Source organism: Callorhinchus milii, unplaced genomic scaffold (genome assembly GCF_018977255.1).
Source record: "Callorhinchus milii isolate IMCB2004 unplaced genomic scaffold, IMCB_Cmil_1.0 Scaffold7, whole genome shotgun sequence".
Lineage (NCBI taxonomy): Eukaryota > Metazoa > Chordata > Chondrichthyes > Chimaeriformes > Callorhinchidae > Callorhinchus > Callorhinchus milii.
Window position 1 is genome coordinate 20,602,662 of NW_024704748.1, and position 24,231 is coordinate 20,626,892.

A 24,231-nucleotide genomic window follows, 5' to 3' on the forward strand; every position below is an offset into this window, starting at 1 on the left:
ATTGTTTTCATGGTATTCCATGAAATTTTAATAGATAATTGAAAGCTGGACATTTTACTTACATCTTCTCCACTCTTCTTTCTACCTAATGCGTATTCTTTTGTTGCTTCAACATAACGTACAGGGATATTATAAACCCTTCTTTTGTATAATACAACTAATGTATATGGCTGCTTTGAATCTTGGCCAGAACTTTTTCTTATAAGGAAAGATCCATCCTGTTGGGAAAATATAATTTTTTAATATCATAAAAATATACATTTATGATTTTTAATATTCAGACATTCAGCCTACTGTACCTTGTTTGATTTGTTTAATGCCTCTTCTGCAGCTTTTCGGTCACCATAATTTGTATACCATGGTTTGCCATTAACACTTGAATCCTTCAAATGAAGTACAATAAAAGAGGTTGATTGAATATGTGCTATTAAAATGTGTCTGAAAATAGTCAAAAGTTCTGACATGAAAAATATGACCATAAATATATATCTTTGCTTTTACTATCAAATCGCATATTAGAAGTAGTAGCATCTCAAATAATGAAGCAGTAATGTTTGATACATGTAAGATGCAGAATACATTTCTAAAGAGACAGGATAAATTTCAATGCAATGTAATTGAAACAATACAAGACCAGGCCTAATGGGCTGAATCTTTTTGTTGAAGAAAATAATTACACATTATGTAGAGATGTACCTGTTCTATGGAACTGGGACTAAGAGGACGTGGAGGGACGTTTGGTCTGGGAAGAGTTCCAATGGGTCGACTGGGAAGTTCTGGAGCATCTAAAAGAATCAAGAAATTCGCTAATATACATTTTTACATTGGCCATCAAAAGACTTTCCTCATTTCTCAGTGCCATAAAAACTGCCTCTTCTGGGAAGTATGCCTCTGAATATTGGTGGGAATAAAATTGTGTTTAGCTGTGATGTGTTTCGCTTCCCTTTCCCAACCACCACTAATTGAGTAGGCTGCCAAATCTCACTGTCTTGGCTCACATAGGAATATTTTTCTATCGGTAAATATGTAGCCGGGTATCTGACACATGCGGAAACCCATGTTTAAGAGTATCCAAAGCAAACTGAGAATTCTAATACATCCCACCTACACATGGAAATTCCAGAGATCGATAGCTTGCCATTGAGCACTGTCTGGCAAGCTTTCCCGTTGCTTGTCAAGCAAGTCCACCCTACCTGTTCGGGCTTAGGCTTGGAGGGTAAACAGCAGCTGAGTGGGAGGATTCCCTTCCAGTGACTGTTCTGCACTTCCAAATCCTGCCTGTGGCCCAGGGTGGCTGTAATTTGTTTTGAAGCTTATCTTCCTATGGCATTCTTTGATGCCAAATATATTTGGAAATCATTAGCAAACTATTTTGCCAGGACTAAACATAATAAAATTATGCTGTTTGATGGTGTATGCAACTTACTTGATTTATTTATAGGTGGTAGTCTGAGAGCTTGTGGTCTGCGAACAGAAAATTTTATTCTATTATTTAAATACTGACGTTTCAATCACGGAATCACTAGGATAAATGCAGGTTCTGTCAGAATAAAAACTTTTTTAAGGTATTAAAAAGAATAAAGAATACTTAAGATACTTTTTGTCAAAAGGCCGTGCAGGTAGAATGGGAGCTTCAGCTGATGGATTGGAGAATCTTGTAGGTTTTTCTGGAATTTCAGGCTTTTCATCTGGAGGAGATGTCAATAAATTAATTTGAATTAATTCAGAATGGCTTTGCTTAATATGTCATTTAACAATACATTTAAAACATTAATTGCTAACAAATTTAAAAAAGGGAAACAAATTAAGATTGTAGACAAATAGTCGGTTAATATTTGATGCAGATGATTAGCATAATATTTGATTAGCAGAAGATTGGCACATTTTCTTTCCATCAAGTTAAATACAATGCACTGAAATCACATTACAATTCCAGTGTAGTGATTGAAAACTGAAAAAACATCAACTTGACCTCTAACTCAATAATAATAACCCATTTACGAAGGCATTAATAGTTCTGCAATATGCATTAATAGGTCTGAATTCCAAACTATAAAAAGTCAATAAAATGATACGTTTGACATTGTAGCCAATTCTTTACAAAGAAACTACTATGTTGCCCTTTTCATACCAACAATGCATACTAACTTGATTCAGGGTCACATACTTCATAATCTTCAGAATCAACATCCTGTAATGAGATTCATATGATTATGTTGACTTCTAACTTCTTAAAATAATAATCCTTGCAGTTGCAAGCTCATGATAAATGAATAGATGTGCAAGAGGTCTTGGTTCTGATTTGAAATTAATTATTAATAGTGGTGATAACGTAAGCAAAATGCTAATAGTTTTGATTTATGCAATGGATATACTATCATCTGTTGTAGTGCAATGGGAAGGTTAAAGATACCAGTGAAACAACTAGTACCAGTGGAAGAATATTTTATGTTAAAGTTCATGCAGTGCACGAAAGAGAGACTTAGCTAGCAAAAATGGACATTTGAAGGCAGCATAAATGTAAAGTTAAAAATGCTCATCGTACAGTTGAAGATTTGGTCCCATTGGAAACAATCCTAAAATAAGATTTGGCAAACAATCGTCAGCAACAACAACAATTATGTTATATGTCACTCTCTGTAAAATGCACAATAATTACTGATTTGTCTCAGTAATTCCACCTCAGTTGTTCAGCAGCCACTCCCTCCAACCTTAACACAAGCCCAACTTTTAAGGTAAGGATTTTTAAATGAGAATGCTGTCAAATTTAAGCATTCACAAGATTTTATACAACTGGTGATTAATATTGGCAAATTCTGGGGGAAAATGTTTACTGTTACAACAAACAATTTGCATTTATATAGCACCCTTCCCGAGGAATAACATTTAATATATTTTAGAATACTTATTTACATATTTGCAAGATAGATTGCAAATGAAAATCTGATGGTTGTCAAAATTATTTAGTACTGTGGTTTAATTTTCATCTGACATCCATAGAACATGCCATATATTTCAGAATGACAATTTATCATAAATTATATTGTGGTACATTATAATGAATACTTGCACACTATTTACACACTCACACTATTAGTAAACCACAATGAACTGTGAGCTCAGCTAACTGATTTGATGTCATTTTGTTGCACATTGTTTTGATATGCATTTTCTGTTGCCGTAAACTTTTCACACGCTAAAATGTCCTTTTAAATGGAAAATATATGAAAATATTAATACTTACATGGGATGCAGAAGGTGCTTTGCTGTTCATGAGTGACCCTTTTCTGAAAATAAATTGACATGCTGAGAACTGTAACATCTTTACATTCTAGGTTAGAAAGACCCATAGTATAAGCAGCATATTGGAAACTGAATTCAAAGGATAAACTCCCCCAATCAGACAACATATTTTATTCAAAATTGACAAAAACGAAATAATAATTCTTGCATTCATATATATGACATAGTGCCTTATCACATCATCAAAACTTCTCCAAGTGCTTCACAGGATTTACTAAAGTGTTGTAACTGTAATTGAAATTGACTTTAATCATAGAAATATTTTCCTTTACATTATACTGTCATTTTTGAACCAATTATTGATTGGGTCAAAAATGACATCTCAGTCAATTTCTGTTCTGACTTCTGTTGGCTTTCCTTCTACATATATAAACTAACAGTGATAAAAGTAAAATACCTTTCTGATGCAACAGTCAATTTTGGGAACGTGCGAAGAAACAATGAAGGATTTCCTGCCCCCTTAGGTACAGGTTTAGGAAGTTGTGGTTTGACCCTATAAATAGTATTACAGATTATTTTCTGAATTAGGTTTTTAAATAAACATAAGCACAGAAATATAGCAATCAATACAGAATCAACACATGACAGAAGAAAAATTCAGAATAGCAACAATCCACCTTTAAGATAGGTGTAGTATTTCAAGAAGCAATAAATTGGAATTAGTGAAACAAATTTAGAACTCAACTTGGGAAAAAACATTGAAGATTCATAAAGGTTCAGCATAATATACCAAGTATAGTTAGAGGCAAAAACAATTGGCTGTTCAAAATGCCTTTCATTGTTATATCGGGAGAACCAATATACTGGAGTATTGGCCAAATAGCCTTCTGCAACTCAAATTTGTTTGCAACTGAACTACAGAGTAGAATTTTAATTATTCAAAAATAAGATGTGTACCATGGGTATACCAAACTAAAAGATAAATCAGCCATGGCACCATATTTAATACCCATCTTTTCTACAAGATATCTGTATGAGCAGTCTTATAAAAAAATAAGTACTGGGCAGAACTAAAGCACTGAAAATATATATAGGTTATAAATTGCTTTCTACTGCTGGAGCCTCTGATATTTCCACATTTCTGTACCGACTATGAAAAAAAGATAAGTTGTGATCAAGGGAAAGGTATAGGGGAAAATAAATGCTATTTTCTATCTAAGAAATTATTCAGTAAAACCAAGTGAAAATTTGCAGCAGAAAGGCTTCATCCACACTAAGGTGTGATATGACTGAACTGCGGGTGAAAACAATATTAAACGACCTCTTGGGGGCACTCTTACATGGTATAGTAAGAAGAGGATCACATTAATTGTTAAAGGATCAAGCAAAATTTTTTTGTCGTTAGCCAGTCAACCCGACTCATAATTTCATTACTAAATGAATATTTAAATAAACAGAAGAGTTTTTGATTGATTTTGTTTTAAAATAACACAAATAATGATCATTAGTAAACCTTCTATCGGGACAAACTTGAGCAAGATTTTGAAATTGATCATGCAATGAAAGTAAACCTTTTAGTAAAAATACACTTATTAAATTCTAGTTGTTTGAGATTATAACTCTTCCAAGCCAATTTCTACATTGATTTCTTCAGCATTAATGCTTATGCATAAATGCACTAAAATCAAATAGGTATTAAAAATGAAGCTTCAAGGGTCTTGATAACAAATGGACGGCATTGGTTAGAACATTATTTCTTGTCAGTCAAATGTCACCCACCTCTGCGCTGGTTGAGGCGTTTCCTAATGAAAGAAAAGCACTTTGAAATCAAAGCATTAGAAACATAATTTACACACATATGAATGCTCGGTATAGCATAATGGTTGATTAATCAAAAGATGTCTTGCTATCAGATGTTACCAACATTTTACTATTTGGTCATTCAACATAAGTGGGCATAATTTTTAGATATGCAGTAGGTTTTAAACAATACCCATTAAAATAGCATTGCACAATAGCTGAAATTCCAACAAATAGAGGGAAATAAAAATATATTATATAAAAGAATATATTCTTTTTTAAAAAGAATCTTAAAAATCCACTTTGAATGCTTACCTCTGTATCTGGAATCTCATACACGTCTTAGCAGTGAAAAACAAGAGAAATCCATATTATTAAAACAAATAAGAAATAAGAGTTTTCATTTTAAAATATTTTTTACTTGTTAGAATATTATGTTAGCTTTGGAAATAGAGGGTTAATTCAAATCTGATTCATCTGAGATAGCAGCAATGGAGTGGGTGATTTTAAGTTTAACTATAGAAGGTTAAAGAACATGGAACAAATTTAAAAGAGACAACAATATTTGAAAATTATGAATAAAAATATAAAATTCACAATATTATGTCTGAGGCACAAAGTGCTTTATTTCTTTTTAGATTAAAAAAAGTGTGGAATTTTCCTCCATTGACTATGAATGGATTGAGGGGATTTTTTCTTTTCAATCTTTGTTAAGAGAGAATCTCTTTTCATCTACCATTTTCTCACAACAATAAATGATGTATTCAAGTCAAATATCATGAAAGCCATCAGCTGTGTAAACTAGTTTGGTGCTCTGAGATGTTATCCTACATGAAGGGTGCTATATAAATGTTAGTTGATGTTATTGTACAAGCCAGCTCTTATACTGCTAAATATTGTTTTTCTAACATAAGGATAATGGGCTTTACTGTGTTTTTCAAATGACACGGGAATCTATAATGACAATAATAATTACTGAATTTGTGGTTATGATATATTGGTCAAATATTCTTTTGATAGGCTATTAAAACATTTTTAAGATTATATAAATAGGAGGTAGATACTGCTCTGGCTGCAATTGAATTTATAAGGGCAGCCTTTATCAAGCGATTTCGGAAGTCCTCCGGACATTGAAGGCGCTACACCAAATGCAAGAATTATTATCCATAATTAGTTAAAATATTAATAAATATACTTTACACTAAAATATATAGAAAATATGGAAGGAACGGATCATTAATTAGCAGTTACTTACAAGGCTATTATTCAGCTTTTGCAGTTTCCTAAATTGTTAGCAGAACCCGGTGATTGAATTACAGCCTTAAATATTTTTATATACTGAGGATTTTTTTTAAGAAAAGGTTCATTTTGTGTTCTTCTTACCATTGCCTGGTGGACTCTCTGAGCAAGGTTGTGCAGCTTGACCTAAGTGAAAAAGATACAGTCAATTCACTTTACAGTATATTCTGTGAAGCGCTTTGGGACTCTAGAAGACGTGAAAAGCGCTATATCAAATGCAAGAATTATTATTATTATTATTATTATTATTATTATTATAATAGTCAATTACAATGACATTTGAGGTAAAGATTTATAGTTCACAAATAGGTACAGAGTTTTACATGCATTTGATTCCCAGTGTCTATATACTATATACGCAATGGTAATAGCCACTGTGTTTACTTTAATCAATGAAACCCTGATTTTATTTTCATTTGTGAATCATTTCTAATACAATTACTGGATTCCTGTTCAGCTCATTATACTACATACAATGTTTAACTATAATTCACCTCATTTATATTACACTCAACCTTCTTAACTCAAACGAATACAATCCAAATTTGCCTAACCTCACCTCAAAATGTATTTACCCCTTCAACCCAGGTATCATTTTGGTGAATCTGTGCCTTTGCTGAAACCTGAGCCTTTCCTGCCCTCTGGTTCAGTGCTACTCATCTGCATTTACTCATAGACATTCTTAGGAGTGAGGAGACTCTTATTATTTTGTGATCTTAAAATGTTATGCTCCATTTGTATACATTTGAGCATATGTCCACAAATGGTTCTGTTCCATTTGTGTGATCTTTGCCTAAAATAATAAGAGTAAATATTGTAATGTATATAACTGATTTCTGGAAATAAGATGAAACATATCTGTGGAATATCTGTATACCTGGAACAACTCTAGTACTGGAGGGGCCGGTTGGTGGTTTGGCTGCTCTGTCTATCACAGGAGCTGGTAAAAGAGGACATGATATTTTATGGATAATAGAGCCTATTATCGTGTCTTCAAAATGTCTAAATGCTTCAGAGAATATCAAACTCCCCAAATGGGACTTAAAACCAGAGAGGTAGTGCAAACAACCTAAACAGCATGATACAACTGAACTTTGAATTGCTATATTTATACATATCTGTTTAATCTCTACGGGTGAAAATAACTGTGCAATAAATTGGGAGACGATTGCGGTTACTTTGAACACAAATTAGGTGGCAACCAGCCAGTAAGCTGACAAGTACTACTTCAAAAACGTACGTTTTGTGGATAATGAAGGGTCAGTCTCAGTTGGATCAATGTACGCTTCATCAGGATCATTATTTTCCACAGGAACAATATAATCATCCTGAAATTAAAAAGAAAATTAAGTATCATTATAAGAATGTAACAATACATAAAGGCTATTCAGCTGACTCAACCATCCGGGTCCATTTTCTGGGTTGGATCCTTACTTTTGCTATTAAAGGTCCATATGCTTGAACCATTTGATGTTCAGAAATTAAATCAATTCCCTTCTGAATGCTTCCTTGGTGCAGGTATGTACTTTACTAAGAGGCAGTTTAGTCAGTAATTATATAGCTTAAAAGAAAGTCATTATTTCTAGTAAATTCCAAACTAACAGTTTACATAGTTTAAGATTTATGGGGTAAATTTTGTGGCATTTTTTAACGAAAAGGTTTTTCAAGTGGCAGCATCAGCTGAGATTTCATTGAATTCTTCATCTGAAGTTATCGAATGCTTTCCTTCCGCCAATGACATGACAAAAATATTTGTGACTCATTTAAATGCCTTAGTATTGAAAACATAGTTGATTTAGAAACATGGGTGCATGTAGTGGAATCTGATCCTACCTCATCATCTTCCCTTTTCCCTTTTCTTGGTGCTGGTCGTGGAGGATAACATAATAATTTTGGAGAATAATTTGCTGGTTTTGGCAGAATAGGCCCTGGCCTTGAGATGGCTGCTGCTTTACTGCTTCCTGGTCGGTGGTCTGTTAAAAAAAAAAGAGGTTTTCTTTGACTTACAAGAAAGAACCACAAGAGCCTGATACTGAATAGATCACAATGCTTTAATGGAGGTCAATAACAAAACAGTAAATGGAAACAATAAAGGCTTGCAATGCAAAAGCAATAAAAAAACATACATTTTAATAAAAATGGCAGCTGATTAAGTTAGATATTATGAACAATGAATTACTTTGAAAGACAACACTTTAAAAACACGATTAGAATTTTATAGCTCTTGTGGATTGATCAGGATAAGTGCAAACAGTATCTACTGTAGGAATGCCAAGCTACCATAAAGAGGAGAGACTATATCAATGATTGATAATGACTAAGGAAACCAAGTTCAGAGCCGCACATCAATTTGTTACCTGCATATTCACTCTTAGTGGAAGTGAGAGGACGGGAAACAATCTTTGTTTTATTTTCACTCGGTGGGGGTTCGTAATTTTCATCATCTTCACCTGGAGCTTCATAAGTCACTGAGCCATCAGAATTTTCGTCTGGGTTTTCATAATCACTGTTATCCTGTAGACATGACATTTAAAGTTACATATCAACAATTCTGATTCAGTCGTTCTTTGCATTTTTAAAATTTAATTACAATAACACAATTTGTTTATTGAAAATTATGAAATAAAATTGTTGATTATTTTGTTTGAGTCATTTTTTGGTCATCTCACAATTCAAGAAGTCAATCTACCAAATGACTCCGAGCTGGCTATAGTTTCGGGAAGTGAACTAAAAGTATTCATGAAAGTCTGTACTTGAAATCAATTAAGGTGCCAAGTTAAAATTAAATAAAGTTGGGATAAGTTAGGTTGTAAAGTTATTGTTTGAAAAGTGCTGTTTCTTTACTTATGGAGGTACTTAAGAGATATCTGTCACATGTCAGGGAGTGGATAGAATGTCCAGTCTCCAGATAAGAAACTATATAAAATATTTTTATATACCAGAGTTAAAGACATCAACTGAGTTGTAAACTCTGTGCCACATATTTTTAGCTACTAGCTACATTCTCATTTGAAGCGTTGAGCTAATAATATGACAGAATATAAAGGTAATCTTAGTAAAATTATAGTTAATCCTCACAATTGCCTTTCACATCAGGAGGACATCCCAAATAATATATATATTTTTTTTAAAAGGGCTTATTAACCCCGGAGAAGCCTTACGCCAATCGATTAATAACTGGGTTCGTACTTACAGCTAGATAAACAGAGGCATGTGGAGTAACAAAACTTGCCCAACATTTCACCCTCCCCGGGAATCAAACCCAGTCCTCTCGCTTGTGAGGTGAGTGCTCTAACCAATACGCTACAGGACTTCACAGTTTAACTTGTACAAGGGCAAAGAAAGGATTTGAGAGAGTTTATCGAGTTTGAGGATTTGAATTGTAAGCTTAACGAATTTGTTTTGACAATTTTGTATAAGTTGTAAATAATAATAATCCTTGCTTTTGATATAGTGCCTTATCATGTCATTTAATTCTATTGGTACAGTTTCTTACATTATTCTGAGACAGCACACAATGCTATTTTCCACCAGCTACAAATGAGAGGTGGAAAGGGTTACGCAACTGATCAACTTTTTCCATTCCAAAAAAAAATTCTGAAACAGTCTGTGGAGAACTACAGAAATGTGGTCAAATTTCCATGTATGGGTATGTCGAAACAATCTGCGGCTGATTTGACATTTTATGTTTGCTCACCATTGATATAAATTCCGTGGTTTTCAAACTAATCTTGGCTGCATGAAAATCATGTTGGGCTGCTCCCATGTAGACGTCCCATAGAAAATTTAATTTTCATGTGTTTTGTACAATTAATGCAGTGAGGATCATCTTCATGCAAAATACTTGTTTGGTGTCTCTGTGCTGCTAGCTCATCTCACTGTAAAATATGTTGCATTTTGCCCATGACTTGTAATACCTCATTACTTGACATCCTGGAATTTGGACTCTTGTGGTTTATCTTACCCATGATTCTAGCAGAAAAACAAACATGTCATGGTAACCAAGGTGGTTTAGATAGGTGAGTAAAGTCCTCCATCCAGAGCAACAGAAATATTATGAAGAAAAATGATTTCAATACTGGACTCAAATTGATTCATATTTTACTAGGTAGAACTGCAATTTGGTTGATTCATTGAAACATCTGCAAATCAGCTAGTTATCTCTCACGAGGAAGCATTTGAAATAAACTATTCATTTTTTTGGGTATTACTCATATAAAGTTTTTTTTTAAAAAACATAGTACCACAAAACTCAGCTTACTGATTTTTGGGTTCTACAAAATGATTAAATACTATTTTTAAAAAAAATACATGTATGTAAAAAAAAGAACAAACACCTTTAGCTCTCTACAATGCACAGGATTCCATATATTATTTATAAACAAGGGGTAAAATGCTGCATTTATCCTGTAGTGAATGCCATAATTCAACTGTAAATCTAACACATTGTTAGTCACACTTACTAAAGCCTGTCAGTCATGCTGCGAGTAGATAATATCTAACCAAATTTGAATAAGAACAGCAAATAGATTCAGATCATCCGCAAAAAAAAGAACGACCATTTCATATTTCTGCATTGCTGTTACAACCACATAATGTATAAAGTCACAGGAACTGAACCCTATACTGCTCAACAATGCAAGAAGCCCTTAGATAATAGAAATTGAATTTCTATTTTCAGAGTTCCAATGCTATCTAAACACACAACCATTCCAACACACATGTCAATGTGTATTTCTGTGAATGCCATATCAATCAAATACACATATTGCTCAAATATTTAATCTAATTTAGAATTCTAAACTCCTAACTGATTTTGGTGTATTTTTTGGTGTATCACTGTATCTGTTAAATATCTCCCTCACTTAATTGACGGTCAGTGCTTGTGCTAATGTTTTTGAGTAAAGGTGTAGATCAGATTCAACAAGTCAATATGTCCACCATTTCAAAATTTCAATTTTTTCACAGAATTCCCAGATTAAAATACTATATAACTATAATCTTACTACAATTGACGTGAAGTGACAATTTTATAAATCCACCATCAGTTAATTGGAACAAGAAAGTGGAACAACATGAGGTGGAACAACTGGCTCTAATAATGTTTTTTTTTAAAACAACCAGCAGAGTTTTAACAAATATATTTAGACGCTCATCTGCAGAGTGTTTTTTTTATAGTGAGCTCAAAGCGAGAGTGAGAACTGGTAGGATAGTTTCTGTCTATTTACTTCCATCAAATTATATCTTTTAAGACAAAAATCATATCCTAATATGAACAATGCCAACATGAAACTTTACGTCACTGAATCTTATTCTGGTCATTGAACAGTTTCTGTTCTTGTTATTCATGCTGCAACATATTACCTTGTACCATCTGTAATTTGACAACCTGTTATATTAACTCACATTGGAGAGTGGCAAGATTTTACTGCATTATGATGGGCTGCTTCAGGAAGAAAAACACAGCCCAACAATATCTTATTCACCAATTAACAGTTATGTAGCAAACTGATTGACTGAAATACAGCCCCATAATTCATACGGAAATGGTGATTGAATTGAACAGTCAAAAAATTGCAAAGCAATCTCACATTTTTTATTTTTCATCTCAAAATATATCCCATAAAACAATACAAATCTATAGGAATTACAAACCCATTTTAAATGTAAGTGTCTCCTTCACAGTAATTGTATACCTCACCTTTGGTCACCTCCCCCTCCCCCTTGGCGTCCAACTCCACCACTTGCTCTCCAAGACACTATCTTGGCTTTTCTTATCAATATTTCAATCAAATGGTTTAAATACTTACAAATTCATCCTCGGACCATTGCCCTTCTGCTTCTTCAGCACCTTTAGATTAATGGTAAAAAGAAAGCAAAACTGAATAAGCTAAGATTTATTTGTATAAGCATACAATTATTACTCTGGGTCTGGATAGGTTTGTGTGTTGGTGGGGAGAAAAGAGATTTATAAATTAAACAATCACAATTTACGAGCAATTGTTTGGATTCTAGAGAAGGTATGTGTAACAGAATAAAATCATTCCTTTTAAGTGCAGAGTAAAACTCAATCTTTATAATAAATCTTCCAAAAAAAACACCAAAAATATCCATGATCAATCATGTCTTTCCAGTCAACGATGCCAAAATAACATCCAATATGTTAACTTGATTTATACATCATACTAATACATTAAAATGTTAATTCCTGTAGATATGTTTCTTCGATTCTACCTTGCAACACTCTGGTAGAAATATTTCGATGTAAAATTATTCAGTGTTTGAAATTTTCATTGGCACTCAGAAGGTTAAAATACAGTATAAAGGGAAACCTCATTGTAGCATGATTGGCTGAGTTTACCGTCTCAGCAAGATTGGTGTACAATGCTTTCAGGTCTACAGTAGATCTGCAAAATAAGTGAGGCAGAACTGTGTTGAAAGGCACTATAATGCGGCTCCTGTGTAATTAATGTGAACAAAAATATTAAATTGTGCATCTACTAAAGTCATCATGAGGTTAAAATTAGTCATGTCAGCAGGGACTCTTCCAATAGCAATGAAAGTCCTATAAGGCTCCTGAGATAACATACGATTTTTACAGGAGAAGACTACTTGTGAATACAGCGGTAATTTTTGAGCAGATATCCTTTGTGGGACCACTTGGGTTATTGTTCCTGAAGGCCTTCACTACAGAACTGAATGCATACAAAGAAAAGTTGTTAATTAATTTCATTCTTTCATTGGTCAATCCTTGAAAACACTTTCTCCATGTTAAAAATCTACTTTCTTGTTTTCAATTTCAATTAAGCAAAATTTTACCTGGGTTGCTATAATCTCTCTGAGGAACATTGGGTGGTGCAGGCCTTGTGAATCTACACAAACGGAAAGAAATGAATGTAATGTGATCAAGGCAAAGGAGTGACGTTCAAGATTTGGGCACATGAAGTTGTTAGTGGATGCAGTACATCAAGCACAGAAATTGATTTAGGGTTAAGAGCACTTCCGAGTTTGTGCAATCGCGTTGGAAGCATTGTTTAGTTGTCTGCATGACATGTAAGTAAAGATAGCACTTTGAGAGTCCCTTTGCCAGTAAAGAACAGTAAACCCTTTTGAAATGGGACATATTGTAACAAATAAAGACAGTCTTTTGAAATTTCTGACTTTTACAAAGCAATTACCTCTAATAATCCTACATATTATATTTTGCATTTATTAGAAAATGCACAATTAATTCCATTTAAGCACCCCTTCTTACATATTAAATCTTCAGATAGCTTTAATATGTCAAAACAGTATATTGATTTTCTTTTAAAGTGTTGGATTGTCTAAAGTATCACAATAAAGCATAGATTCTCAACTGTAATTATTTTCCTGGTATTTACTTTTCACCTTCAAATACTCAATTTTTCCAAAAATTAATTCCTTTTAATTTCTGATCATTAACAGTTTATTTGAACAAACCAATGAGAATCTATATGAAGGGAAATATAATGCTTATTTACATTGAATTCTGTGTTGTGCAATACAATATTTAGCTTGGCTTCTCTGAGCTAAAGTTTTAGCTGATGCAGAAATTGGGAAATGTACAGGCTCAACTGTAGTGATTGTTCATACTCTACAATTAACTGAAACAAATAGTTAAGTTCCTCCCGTGTAGTGTAGATATTTTGAGTTATATCTACAATATGTGTTAATGCCAACTTGTTGCTGAAAGAAAATACAGTACAGTTGCAGAAAGCAAATACTGTTAAAGATAACCCAAGCAGGATAAATATTCTCAAATGTTACTCAAAAGTGTCAGTTATATTAATGCATGAAGTTAGCAGCACACCAAAAAGTGCGAGTATGCATTTTGTTCATTCATACCGATCCCACGTATTTTTCCCAGTTTTGCGGATCAAGGCTGCTTGTTGAGTATGAAACCTATGAGTTAATGGAGGAAAGCTCACAATCTTAACAAATGTGGATTTCATTAGCGTAAAACATAACAGTTGAAATAGGAACTCAGGATATTGCTTACTTACCTTTTGCTCCCTGTTAAAGTGTTTCAAACTTACGACCACAAACCTGAATAGTTGTATAAAGATTTATAACATTCAATGTTCTGAGGCCTGTCAGCCATATTTTGTCATTGCTCAGAGATACTGCCCTGCATGAAGGGCACTATATAAACACAAACAGTTTTTGTTGTTCTTTATTTTTCTCTTAATTACACTACTCTCGATTGGTCTTTGGGATATTGAAATAATTACAAATAAGCCAAATTTGCAGTATTTGATTGGGATTTTGCTATTTTTAAATTTATAATTTACGACAAAATGTTATAAAGAGACCTTAGTCATAAAAATGTGCCTGCCAGAAGATATTATGAAGATCACTTATCATTTGACATGTCTAAATACTTCCTTTACAATCTTTATAAGACTGCTGTTCCAAATTTCTTTATCAAGATAAAGCAATTTATTTAACTGTAGATTAAGCAAACGTGTTCTTAGCTAGATTGTAAATATTGATTTATCTATAAGTTGTTGGAATATTATTGTATACGTTTCCGCCTCTGAAATCATGAAATGATTCCTGCATATCATTATTAGGCATGGAGAGGGAAAATAAAATCCTTGAGCACTCTCACAATACTCTGCTTTCTCCTAACAAAAGTCATTGAAGTAAAATTGACTTCACGGTTTCAAATGGGAATTATCCCTATTCACATGTGGGAGATGTAAATTAATTGATAGGAATATAAATGCAATGATTGCCCAGGCCTGTTTGCAAACCTACTTTTTAAATTTTCTGATAATTCCACCATCGTTCTTCTTAATGTCCTGGACTATCTTTTGTATTTGTCTGTGAAAAGAAGAAAAACCTCAATAAATTATGGAAGAGGATTGAATTTACGTGCTTGTGGAGTGATAAGATTCCCAATTTTAATGATAAAGGAACAGAGGGTAATTTGGTAACTATTAATTTTATTAACCAGCAGAGAATGTCTGTAAAATTACCAACATCCCTCACTTATCTATGGATGTCAGCCTGGTTCAGTCGGCAGCATTCTTGCCTCTGTGGCAGTAGATTATGGGTTCAAACCCCATGTCAGAACTCTGAGGTCGGAATATGCTCCACCGAGCGCCTGCATCAGTCATGGGATAGGGCTGGAGGATTCTGTGATGCAAGATTGCCATCTTATAGTATGAGTTATTTGATCAATTTTGCATTGAAGTATTTACAAGAATTTGTAGAATGCATTTAGTTACTCTTTAAGGGAAGTGACAAGTAAAGTGGAATCACATAATAACAACTTGCGCCCTTCACACGGAGTCTTGGATTGCTAAACATTTTGCATGGGAAGAGGCTGAGATATTGATAGCATGGCAACGTCAGTGGTAGTGACAAGTTAAACCAGGGTTGAGTTATTAGGAGATTAATGTAATAGTATATGGGAGAAATTCAAGGTACTTGTCTAGGAGATAAACATCCAGTTTTACTTATTAGTTGATCACTAGTGTGAGCAAGAATATTTAACTCACAGTTTTGTCTCCTCTTTCCCAATTTGCTATCATGCTCGTCCCTACTGGGTGTATTATATCCCTTCCATCTCCCATAACATTCACAGTTTGACAAGCTTGTTACCAGATAGTTATTGCTTATAATTTCCATGTATATTATAATAATAATAATCCTTGCATTTGACATAGCGCTTTGCATGTCTTCTAGACGTCCCAAAGCGCTTCACAGAATAGATTGTCAAGTGAATTGACCGTATATTTGTGGGCGAACGCGGTAGCCAATTGCGCACAGCAATGTCCCACAAACAGTCATGTATTGAAAATGACTAATTTATTATTGTTTTGTTTTTTGGAGGGATTATTGTCAGGCGTGTGGAGTAAGGAAACTTGCCCAAGGTTTCGCCCTGCCTGGAATTGAACTCAGGTCTCTTACTTGCAAAGCGAGTGCTCTAACCACTGAGCTATGTTTATAATAATCCTTGCATTTGATATAGCGCCTTACCATGTTTTTAAGATGTCTCAAAGCGCTTCACAGAATATACTATACATGTCTAACAACATGTTGGGAGGAAACCTTGATATTTGATAGCCAAACTTAATTTTAAAAATATTTAAAAAAAACATTTATTTAATTTCCCCATTGTCTTTCCTTTTATTTCAATTTCTATTTTGATTTCCTATACATTGATTTCCAGTGTACCACATTCTATTCATTATGGACTGCTCTATTTTAAAAAATACAAAAAAACAGATATTTGATTGAAGCTTTCTTTTTTCTCATGAACCCTTTGTTCATTTTAAAAAGAAATGTTGACAATCAGCTAAGTAAGTTTTTTTTCAGCTAATCTAGTGGGGGGAAAAATATCACAAGATCAGTTAAATTGTTCATGACATTGAGTTTTAAACGTTTTTTGTGGGGAAAAATTCTCTTACTTAATTTTCCAATTCAATTTTGTTGAGTCATTCTGTTTGTGTTATTTCAAAACTAATGCTGTTGCAACATAATGTTTTCCCTAGCTGCATGTGTAAGAAAAGATGCTCACTTTTCTTCATACTTTGCAAATTAATTTTATAGGAAACATGAAAGATTTATAAATGGACAATTTTCACATTTTGCTGCATTATACCCCATCTCCAGCTAAAATTGAAATTTAAACTATAATGACCCTCAGAATGGAGCTTAGTCACAAACCCGATTGCAACAATAAGTCACTTTGCATACTAAAGGAAGAAAACAGAGGAACATACTTTCCCACTTTCTAAATGCAAAGTTAGTGCACTTTAATTATATTACTGTCTATGATGAATGGACATTTCTCTTAAAAAACTGTACAAAACAGCAATTCAAGAATCTAGGCACTGTGAGAGTAAAGAGGAAGATTTTTTTAAAAAATGTAAAACTGTTGTACTCTCTATTTAGTCTAAAAACAGAATGTAAAATTCCCCAGTGGTGAGATTAGAAAATCGGTTCTAATGAGAAATGAAAGTATGAAACTTTGAAGACTGCTTAGTTTCTTCCCTCAATTGCTAAATGCTAAAAGTAGCGAGTATCGATCATGAACTATTCTATTTTCAATGAACATTACCACACACACTTTCCAGATATTAGTTGGCAGCAGGAATATGGTTATCCCCCACTCCCCACCTATTGTAATTCCAATTGATAATGAGTGAAGATCAACTGTCTGCAAGATAAGAATCTATCTTATGTAGGAATTTGTTTTACACTTGATATTTGTGGCATGGCGGAATTGTAATGAACTCATCAATATGTTTTTAAAAAGAAAAGATGTATTGGATTTTTTTTATGAAGACCGGAACATATTCAGAATACAACTTTTTAAAACACAATACAATGACAACAACAATGTGCTTTATAGGCCCGAGGGACAGCTATGGTGAACTGTTGATAATCACACATTATATATTTAATAGATCTAAAATGATATTTTGTCAAAGGAAAAGCAAGGTTGCGCATTTCAGACAAAGGAAATGTGCCCAAAACATGAGGAGCATATGGGTCATTCAATGGAAATCATTTCCGATTTGTGTCTTCTGACAGCACCAAATCCAGATCAAGTCAATAATTTGTACTGTGTCCAGATAGAGTGACAAATAGTTTCCCTTAATGAAATCTCAAATTTAACCCTTTTAACCTTAATTGGGGGGGGAAAGAGTTGACCTCTGGCATATATTGACCAAAGTACTGTAACAGTATCAGAAGTGTGGAACAGTTATTCGGTATATCTGCTAGCACTTTAAAAAAACACTATTGACCTGGGTGTTCACTGGTCCAAGTAACTGAAAGTTTGTAAGAGGGCAGAAATTCTACCTGGTCTGTATTCTATTTATGTAGCATTTCAAAATATCCAAAATTTGGCATTAAATTTACACTTCATTTTGAAAGATGTTTTCTGTAGTTTTGAAAAGATTTATAGAAAACCAACTTCAAAATGAAGAATGTATTTAAGAACTTGAAATTTTTTGAAGGCTCTGTAATACAGATAGTGTACTACATAAATTGAATAATGATAATAATCCTTGCATTTGATATAGCACCTTATCACGTCTTTGAGATGTCTCAAAGCACTTCGCAAAATATACTATAAAGTGAACTGACTGTATATTTTCTGGGCGAAGCACAGTAGCCAATTGCGCAGAGCAGTGTCCCACAAACAGTCGAAGATTTTGTGAACAATTTTTTTTTGAAGGGATTATTATCCCCGGAAAACTGATCTGCCGATCGACTAACAACCGGGTTCCTACTTACTGCTAGGTAAACAGAGGCATGTAGAGTAAGGAAACTTGCCCAACGTTTCGCCCTGCCGGGAATCGATCCCATGTCTCTCACTTGGATAAATTGATATCCCAGTGGAATTTCTTCCAAAAATATTTATTTTCAAACAGAGGTGTCATAGCAAGGCCTTTTTCTTTACTAATTTCATCACTAATTATCGCTCTTATTGATAAATCAGTTACTTTCTCTTTTACCAAGTGTGGTTTAGATACCTTCTGTCCTCCTCCATTATATTCAGATAAATAATAGAAAAATCACAGTTTGAAAAGCTTAAGAATGTTTTGACAACACTTTCACACTCACTATAAAATGTCAAATATTTCTACCTGTGACAATGAACACTCACTTCAGTTTGGTCATGAAAATGAGTCACAAATAGCAAAAATCAAAAGGTGTAAACCATCTTCAAAAATGTATTATGTTTACTGCTGTACGGATAGAATTATCAAGTTAATACCAAAATGCTTGCTTATGGCTATTCATGTTAAGAGTTAAAAATACCACCTACTCTTACTCAAAAGGATTCTGCCTAAAAATTATAGAAATAGATTTTGATTTTATGATTCATTAATTATCAAAAGCCTGAGTGCCTACCTTATTTTCTGATTCTGAGCAAGTTTACTAAATGTTTCCATCGTCTTGGTTCCAGAACATATAATTATTTTTGGTCTATTATCTTCATCAGTGTATTGGTTGCAGAAGCTAACAGAATGTTAACCAGTGTTAAAGTCCAGAATTGACATGATGTTCAAACATCTGTCAGTAGTTTGTGTGGGTGATTTAGGCCACAATCACTCGCTATTATTGGTCAAAAGTCTGTGACATTATTGGTTATCATGTTCTTTTATAGCTATGACCACAGGTTACATGCTTGAATAACTTTATGGGTATTAAGTTACCAGCCATGACTTACTCTATGCAGTATTTCTCTTTAAAGAGATAACACTTCAATGTAGTAGTTTGAGCATTAGGTTCATATGGATAATGCTTTTTTTTGGAATTTTTGCTGGTCTTTCTGCTGGTAAACTAAAACAACTTTAGCCTTGGTTTACTCGAATTTCAGAAAAGGTGAAGCTACATTCTGAATGCCGATTCCTCTTTATAATGTAATAGCAAAATATAGGTACTTGCATATTCCCAAATGAGATTAGAATACATTAGAATATACGGCACTTTTGGCCCAACTGGTCTATGCAGTGTTTATGCTCCACATGTACCTCCTCCTGTCCTTCCTCAACTAAGCCTTCACGCATAACCTTCTATTCCTTTTTCCCTCATGTACCTGTCTAGCTTTTCCTTAAATACATCTATGCTATTTGCCCCAACAACTCCTTGTGGTAGCATGTTTTACATTCCCACTATTCTCTGTGTGAAGACATTTCTTCTAACTTCTCTATTTGATCTATTTGTTACTATTTTATATTGATGGCCCCTGCTTTTGGTCTCCCCCACAAATGGAAACATCTTCCCTAAGTCTACCTTATCACAACCTTTCATCATTTTAAAGACCTCTTTCAGGTCATCCTTCACCTCTCTCAGGTCACCCCTCAGGAGAAAAGAGTCCAAGTATGTTCAGCCTTTCCTGATAGGTATAACCTCAGTTCTGGGATCAATCTTGTGAATCTCCTTTGCAGATTAAACTCAACTGCTTAATAAAGCTCTCTAAAGGTTCTACCAAATGAATGGCCATAACCTCAGGAGTACACCTATTACATCACTGACATATCCCCCACAATTCTAACCATCTCTAGGTTTCTGGATTGATCAACTTAGTATGAATTGTGTTGAATTAAGTACTAGGCTGTTAATAATAACTAATAAATTAATATTTCCCAAGCTAACTTCATGTCCGATCCCTACATGAGGGGGAAACTTTCATCCCAGAATCACTTCAGATTTAAACACAACTCCCAGATATGAGGGGACAGTATAACATTTAAGTATTATGTGACTCAGAGATGATACACTTCATAGTGGAGTCTTTATTAACACATCTTCTAGCCAGACAGATCAATATCTTAAGCTTCAATCTTGGGGGAATTCCGCTTGTCACTGTCTGACAATCTGAGAATCTTCCTTCCACATTAAGTTTGACTTCTACAGTTTAACTGACTCTTCAGCCAGGTCAGAAGAGTGCCCACAATTCCATGCATTTCAACACTTTTAACAAGGAATCGCCTGTAGCTAATTTTATCCAGCTCCTTCTGAAAATCAACATAGAAAACATCACTGCTCTCCCCCTCTCTGTGATACCACATCAATTGTTTATGGTTTGACACAACCTGTCCACACTGACTCTGCCTGGTCAGCCTGGATCTATCCAGGTTTCACTTACTGCCAGATCGTGGAATGCAATAACTATCCCACCGCTGATGCCAAACATAATGGCCTATAATAAAGATTATACCTTTATTCAAAAGAATGGAGCACATTCACTACCTTCCCGTCCTCTGGCATTATTCCAAGATCCAGAGAGCTCTGGATGATCAGCATCACAAATGCTGAGCATGACGGATTCTGTTTGAACAACCCATTTTAAAACATAATTGATAGAAATTCACATTTATAATGTTTCACAAATATGAAAATGTTTGAGATTAGAGTGATACGTTTCATGAGTAGAATAAATAAAATCTCATCCCTTCCCTTCGTGGAGTCCTGTAGCTCAGTGGTTAGAGCACTCGCTTTGCAAGCGAGAGACCTGAGTTCAATTCCAGGCAGGGCGAAACCTTGGGCAAGTTTCCTTACTCCACACGCCTAATAATAATCCCTCCAAAAAAAAACAACAATTGGCTGCCGCGTTCGCCCACAAATATTCAGTCAATTCACTTTACAGTGTGTTCTGTGAAGCGCTTTGGGACGTCCTCCCAACGTGAAAAGCGTTATATCAAAATGCAAGGATTATTATTATTTTTATTTTAGTAAACCATCCAAATAAATTATTGTTTCATGGACTATTAAATCCATGTCATCTGTTGCACAGACATACCCACCTTGTTATATATATTTTAAAACGATGTAACCATTAGGCTTTGGACAACACAAGCTTTTTAAAATGCAAGTCAATCAAGAAGACTGAAGGAAGGGTAAATTGTCATTTAAATTAACAAACCCAAGTAGCTAAAAATAAACCTCCCTGGAGTATAGCCTTCACCATGGAAAGAGACACTTCTGCTTTTTGTTTTGAAATCTGTTAGTGATCTGCAGCATAAAGGAAAAACATCACATATGCCACACTTGGTCAAATTTAGTCATGCTTAACTATTGTTGTAAAAGGTACAGATGTAAAATAAAGATACAGCAAAACTGAAGCTCCAAGATTGATACTTCTGACATTGTTCTTCTGAATCATCAGATAGGACTCTGCTTCTCAACTGTAGCTAATTTTATTAGGGAAAACAGAAACAAATCTCTAGCAAGTATCAGATCCAAAAACAACACAGAAATAGAGTCCAGAAATGCAGCTTAAGAGCTACTCACCCACATCATAACAGCAAGAAAGCTCACATCAGAATAAAAGAAGTAAATGATGCATGTGCAGGGGCCATTAGAGCTTCACTGTATCTGTGCATTTTATGATATCCCACTGTAATGCTTTGGGACTTTTCATGACAGTTTAAAGACTGAGACTCTTGATAAGATGTAAGAGTTGGGAAAGCGTAGCACAAACTGATGAGGCTTTGAATCTTTAAGCCTGAGTCAGACCGATCAGCCTGTGGAAACCATTATTTCTGTAATTTTTTTCAATACTAAGCACATCTTCACTTTCTGTAAACATAGTTGCTGAAAACTGCAAATAGATTAGGAGCTTTAGTTAATTTTTTTTTGAACATCTCCTTTTTAAAAGACAAATCTTATCCATTTTAACAGATTATTCCACTGTCCCCTTTTCTCAAAATGCTAATTTACTGCTAGTGTATGGTTGCTTGGGAACCACTTAATACCTAATCCAGGTGGTCATTCTTCATATGGGAACCATGGCAGTGAGAATTATTAGGGCATTTAAAGGAGGGTGGGGGAAAGAGAGAAAGGGGAAACAAAGAAACAGGAGTAGGTCATTCAGGACCTCGGGCCTGTTCTGAGCCTGGGAAGCAATGACCACTGAACTCACGTCAACTTATGGCTGTAAAAAACCTTTGTTTTTGCAGAGAGTACTGAAAATCAGATGGAGACATTAGTTCATTTTTAATGATAATAGCTTCTTAAAAATGTTTTTAAAGAGCTTCCTCAGACCTGTTCACTTTGCAAAGTGTGTAATATAACCTCCAAACCGAAACTACTGACAGTTTGAGATAAACACCATTTCCTTAGGAACTAATCGACAGCTGTTTTATTTCTCACACGGAGCAGGATTGCTGTTCCAGTAAATGGTTTGTGGCGGATTTTTAGCTTGCATGCTCATTGGAAACGAATCTGAATAATGTAGTAATAAGGTTATTCCAATGTTAAGAGCAACTTTGCAATTTAATTTTAACTTTTTTAATTTTATACACATTTCAGTTGAAATTAATTGTAAATATTACATTTTGTTCACAATTGTCTTTTTTCCCCCCTCCTTTTATCAATTTTACTTTCCTTCCGCCAACAGGTTTGATTTTCTACTGCACCTTACTTTGCTTGAAAGAAACCAGAATATTGATTCTCTCTGTGCTCAGTCTGGGAGTATATGCTATCCAGAGGCATGATGGCAATTTAATTTTGGCATCAAGTCAATTACAGTTGACAGGTGTTGGGCTTTAATATCCATTAATATCACACCACATACAGAACATGAACTGTACCCAAATCTCAGGAAACAGAAAGTAAATAAAGCATGTAGTCTAATTTCATTTAGACACACAATTTTATCGTATTACATAAAATCTGTCAAGGTGCGGTTTTCTAGTTAATCAGCTCACTGCACAGGTTAAAAATGTCTCCTCTCACTCTGTAATGCAGTCATTTAGAAATTTAGAGCATCTGATCTGGTCTATGGGAACTGAATGATATCACCAAATCTTTGATGGTTTATGGCTTGCTTATCCATTGCCTGAGCCTGTGAACTGTACTCCAAGTGACTCTCCACAATCCCCTACAGACAATCCTCTTTGTGTTAAGATTGATTTAGAGGTGGGTGGGGGAAACTTAATAAAGCTTTGATTTTGATAATATTAAATTCTAAAACTTTGATAATTGTTTTTAGATTTATTTGACTTTGTACAAGGGTGGTTTGGATGAAGGAAGCCTTTACAACAACAAGATTACATTTGTATAGCGTCTTTCATGTTGGGAGGATGTCCCAAGGCGCTGGACAGAGTACAGCATTTCAGAGCTGGGGTCAGGGGGGAGAAGGGAGGGGAAGGGAAGGGGGGTGATCGATGGCATGGTCGAAGAGGAGGGTCTTGAGGCGGAACTTGAAGGAGGCTAAGAAGGGGGCGAGGCGGAGTGATTGAGGGATGGAATTTCAGACTTTGGGGCAGAGTGGCTGAAGTGTCTCCAGCCAATGGTGGGGCGGGTGGGGCGGGGAACGTGGAGCAGGCCGGAGCCAGCTGAGCGGAGGGAGTGGGCGGGTTGGTAGGGGGTTAGGAGGTCGTAGAGGTAGAGTGG

General features: G+C 34.6%; 1 protein-coding gene across 7 annotated transcripts in view; it reads right to left on the reverse strand.

The window, feature by feature from the left end:
* blnk (B cell linker) overlaps window positions 1-24,231 on the reverse strand; it is a 43,814-nt gene that overhangs the window by 1,183 nt on the left and 18,400 nt on the right. For 4 of the 7 annotated variants that reach the window (XM_007896377.2, XM_007896376.2, XM_007896380.2 and 1 more), the window contains 19 exons: window positions 15,124-15,189; window positions 14,209-14,265; window positions 13,162-13,214; window positions 12,153-12,193; window positions 8,700-8,856; window positions 8,176-8,315; window positions 7,583-7,670; window positions 7,220-7,282; window positions 6,427-6,468; window positions 5,359-5,384; window positions 5,023-5,045; window positions 3,701-3,796; window positions 3,245-3,287; window positions 2,149-2,191; window positions 1,598-1,688; window positions 1,427-1,464; window positions 697-785; window positions 300-383; window positions 63-218 (listed from right to left, as the gene is read on the reverse strand). In XM_007896377.2, coding sequence (XP_007894568.1) covers window positions 63-218; window positions 300-383; window positions 697-785; window positions 1,427-1,464; window positions 1,598-1,688; window positions 2,149-2,191; window positions 3,245-3,287; window positions 3,701-3,796; window positions 5,023-5,045; window positions 5,359-5,384; window positions 6,427-6,468; window positions 7,220-7,282; window positions 7,583-7,670; window positions 8,176-8,315; window positions 8,700-8,856; window positions 12,153-12,193; window positions 13,162-13,214; window positions 14,209-14,265; window positions 15,124-15,189 — 1,396 coding nt within the window. Of the gene's footprint in view, window positions 1-62; window positions 219-299; window positions 384-696; window positions 786-1,426; window positions 1,465-1,597; window positions 1,689-2,148; window positions 2,192-3,244; window positions 3,288-3,700; window positions 3,797-5,022; window positions 5,046-5,358; window positions 5,385-6,426; window positions 6,469-7,219; window positions 7,283-7,582; window positions 7,671-8,175; window positions 8,316-8,699; window positions 8,857-12,152; window positions 12,194-13,161; window positions 13,215-14,208; window positions 14,266-15,123; window positions 15,190-19,239; window positions 19,417-24,231 lie in introns of those variants that run through there. The other 3 variants (XM_007896381.2, XM_007896378.2, XM_007896379.2) reach the window with 3 other exon arrangements.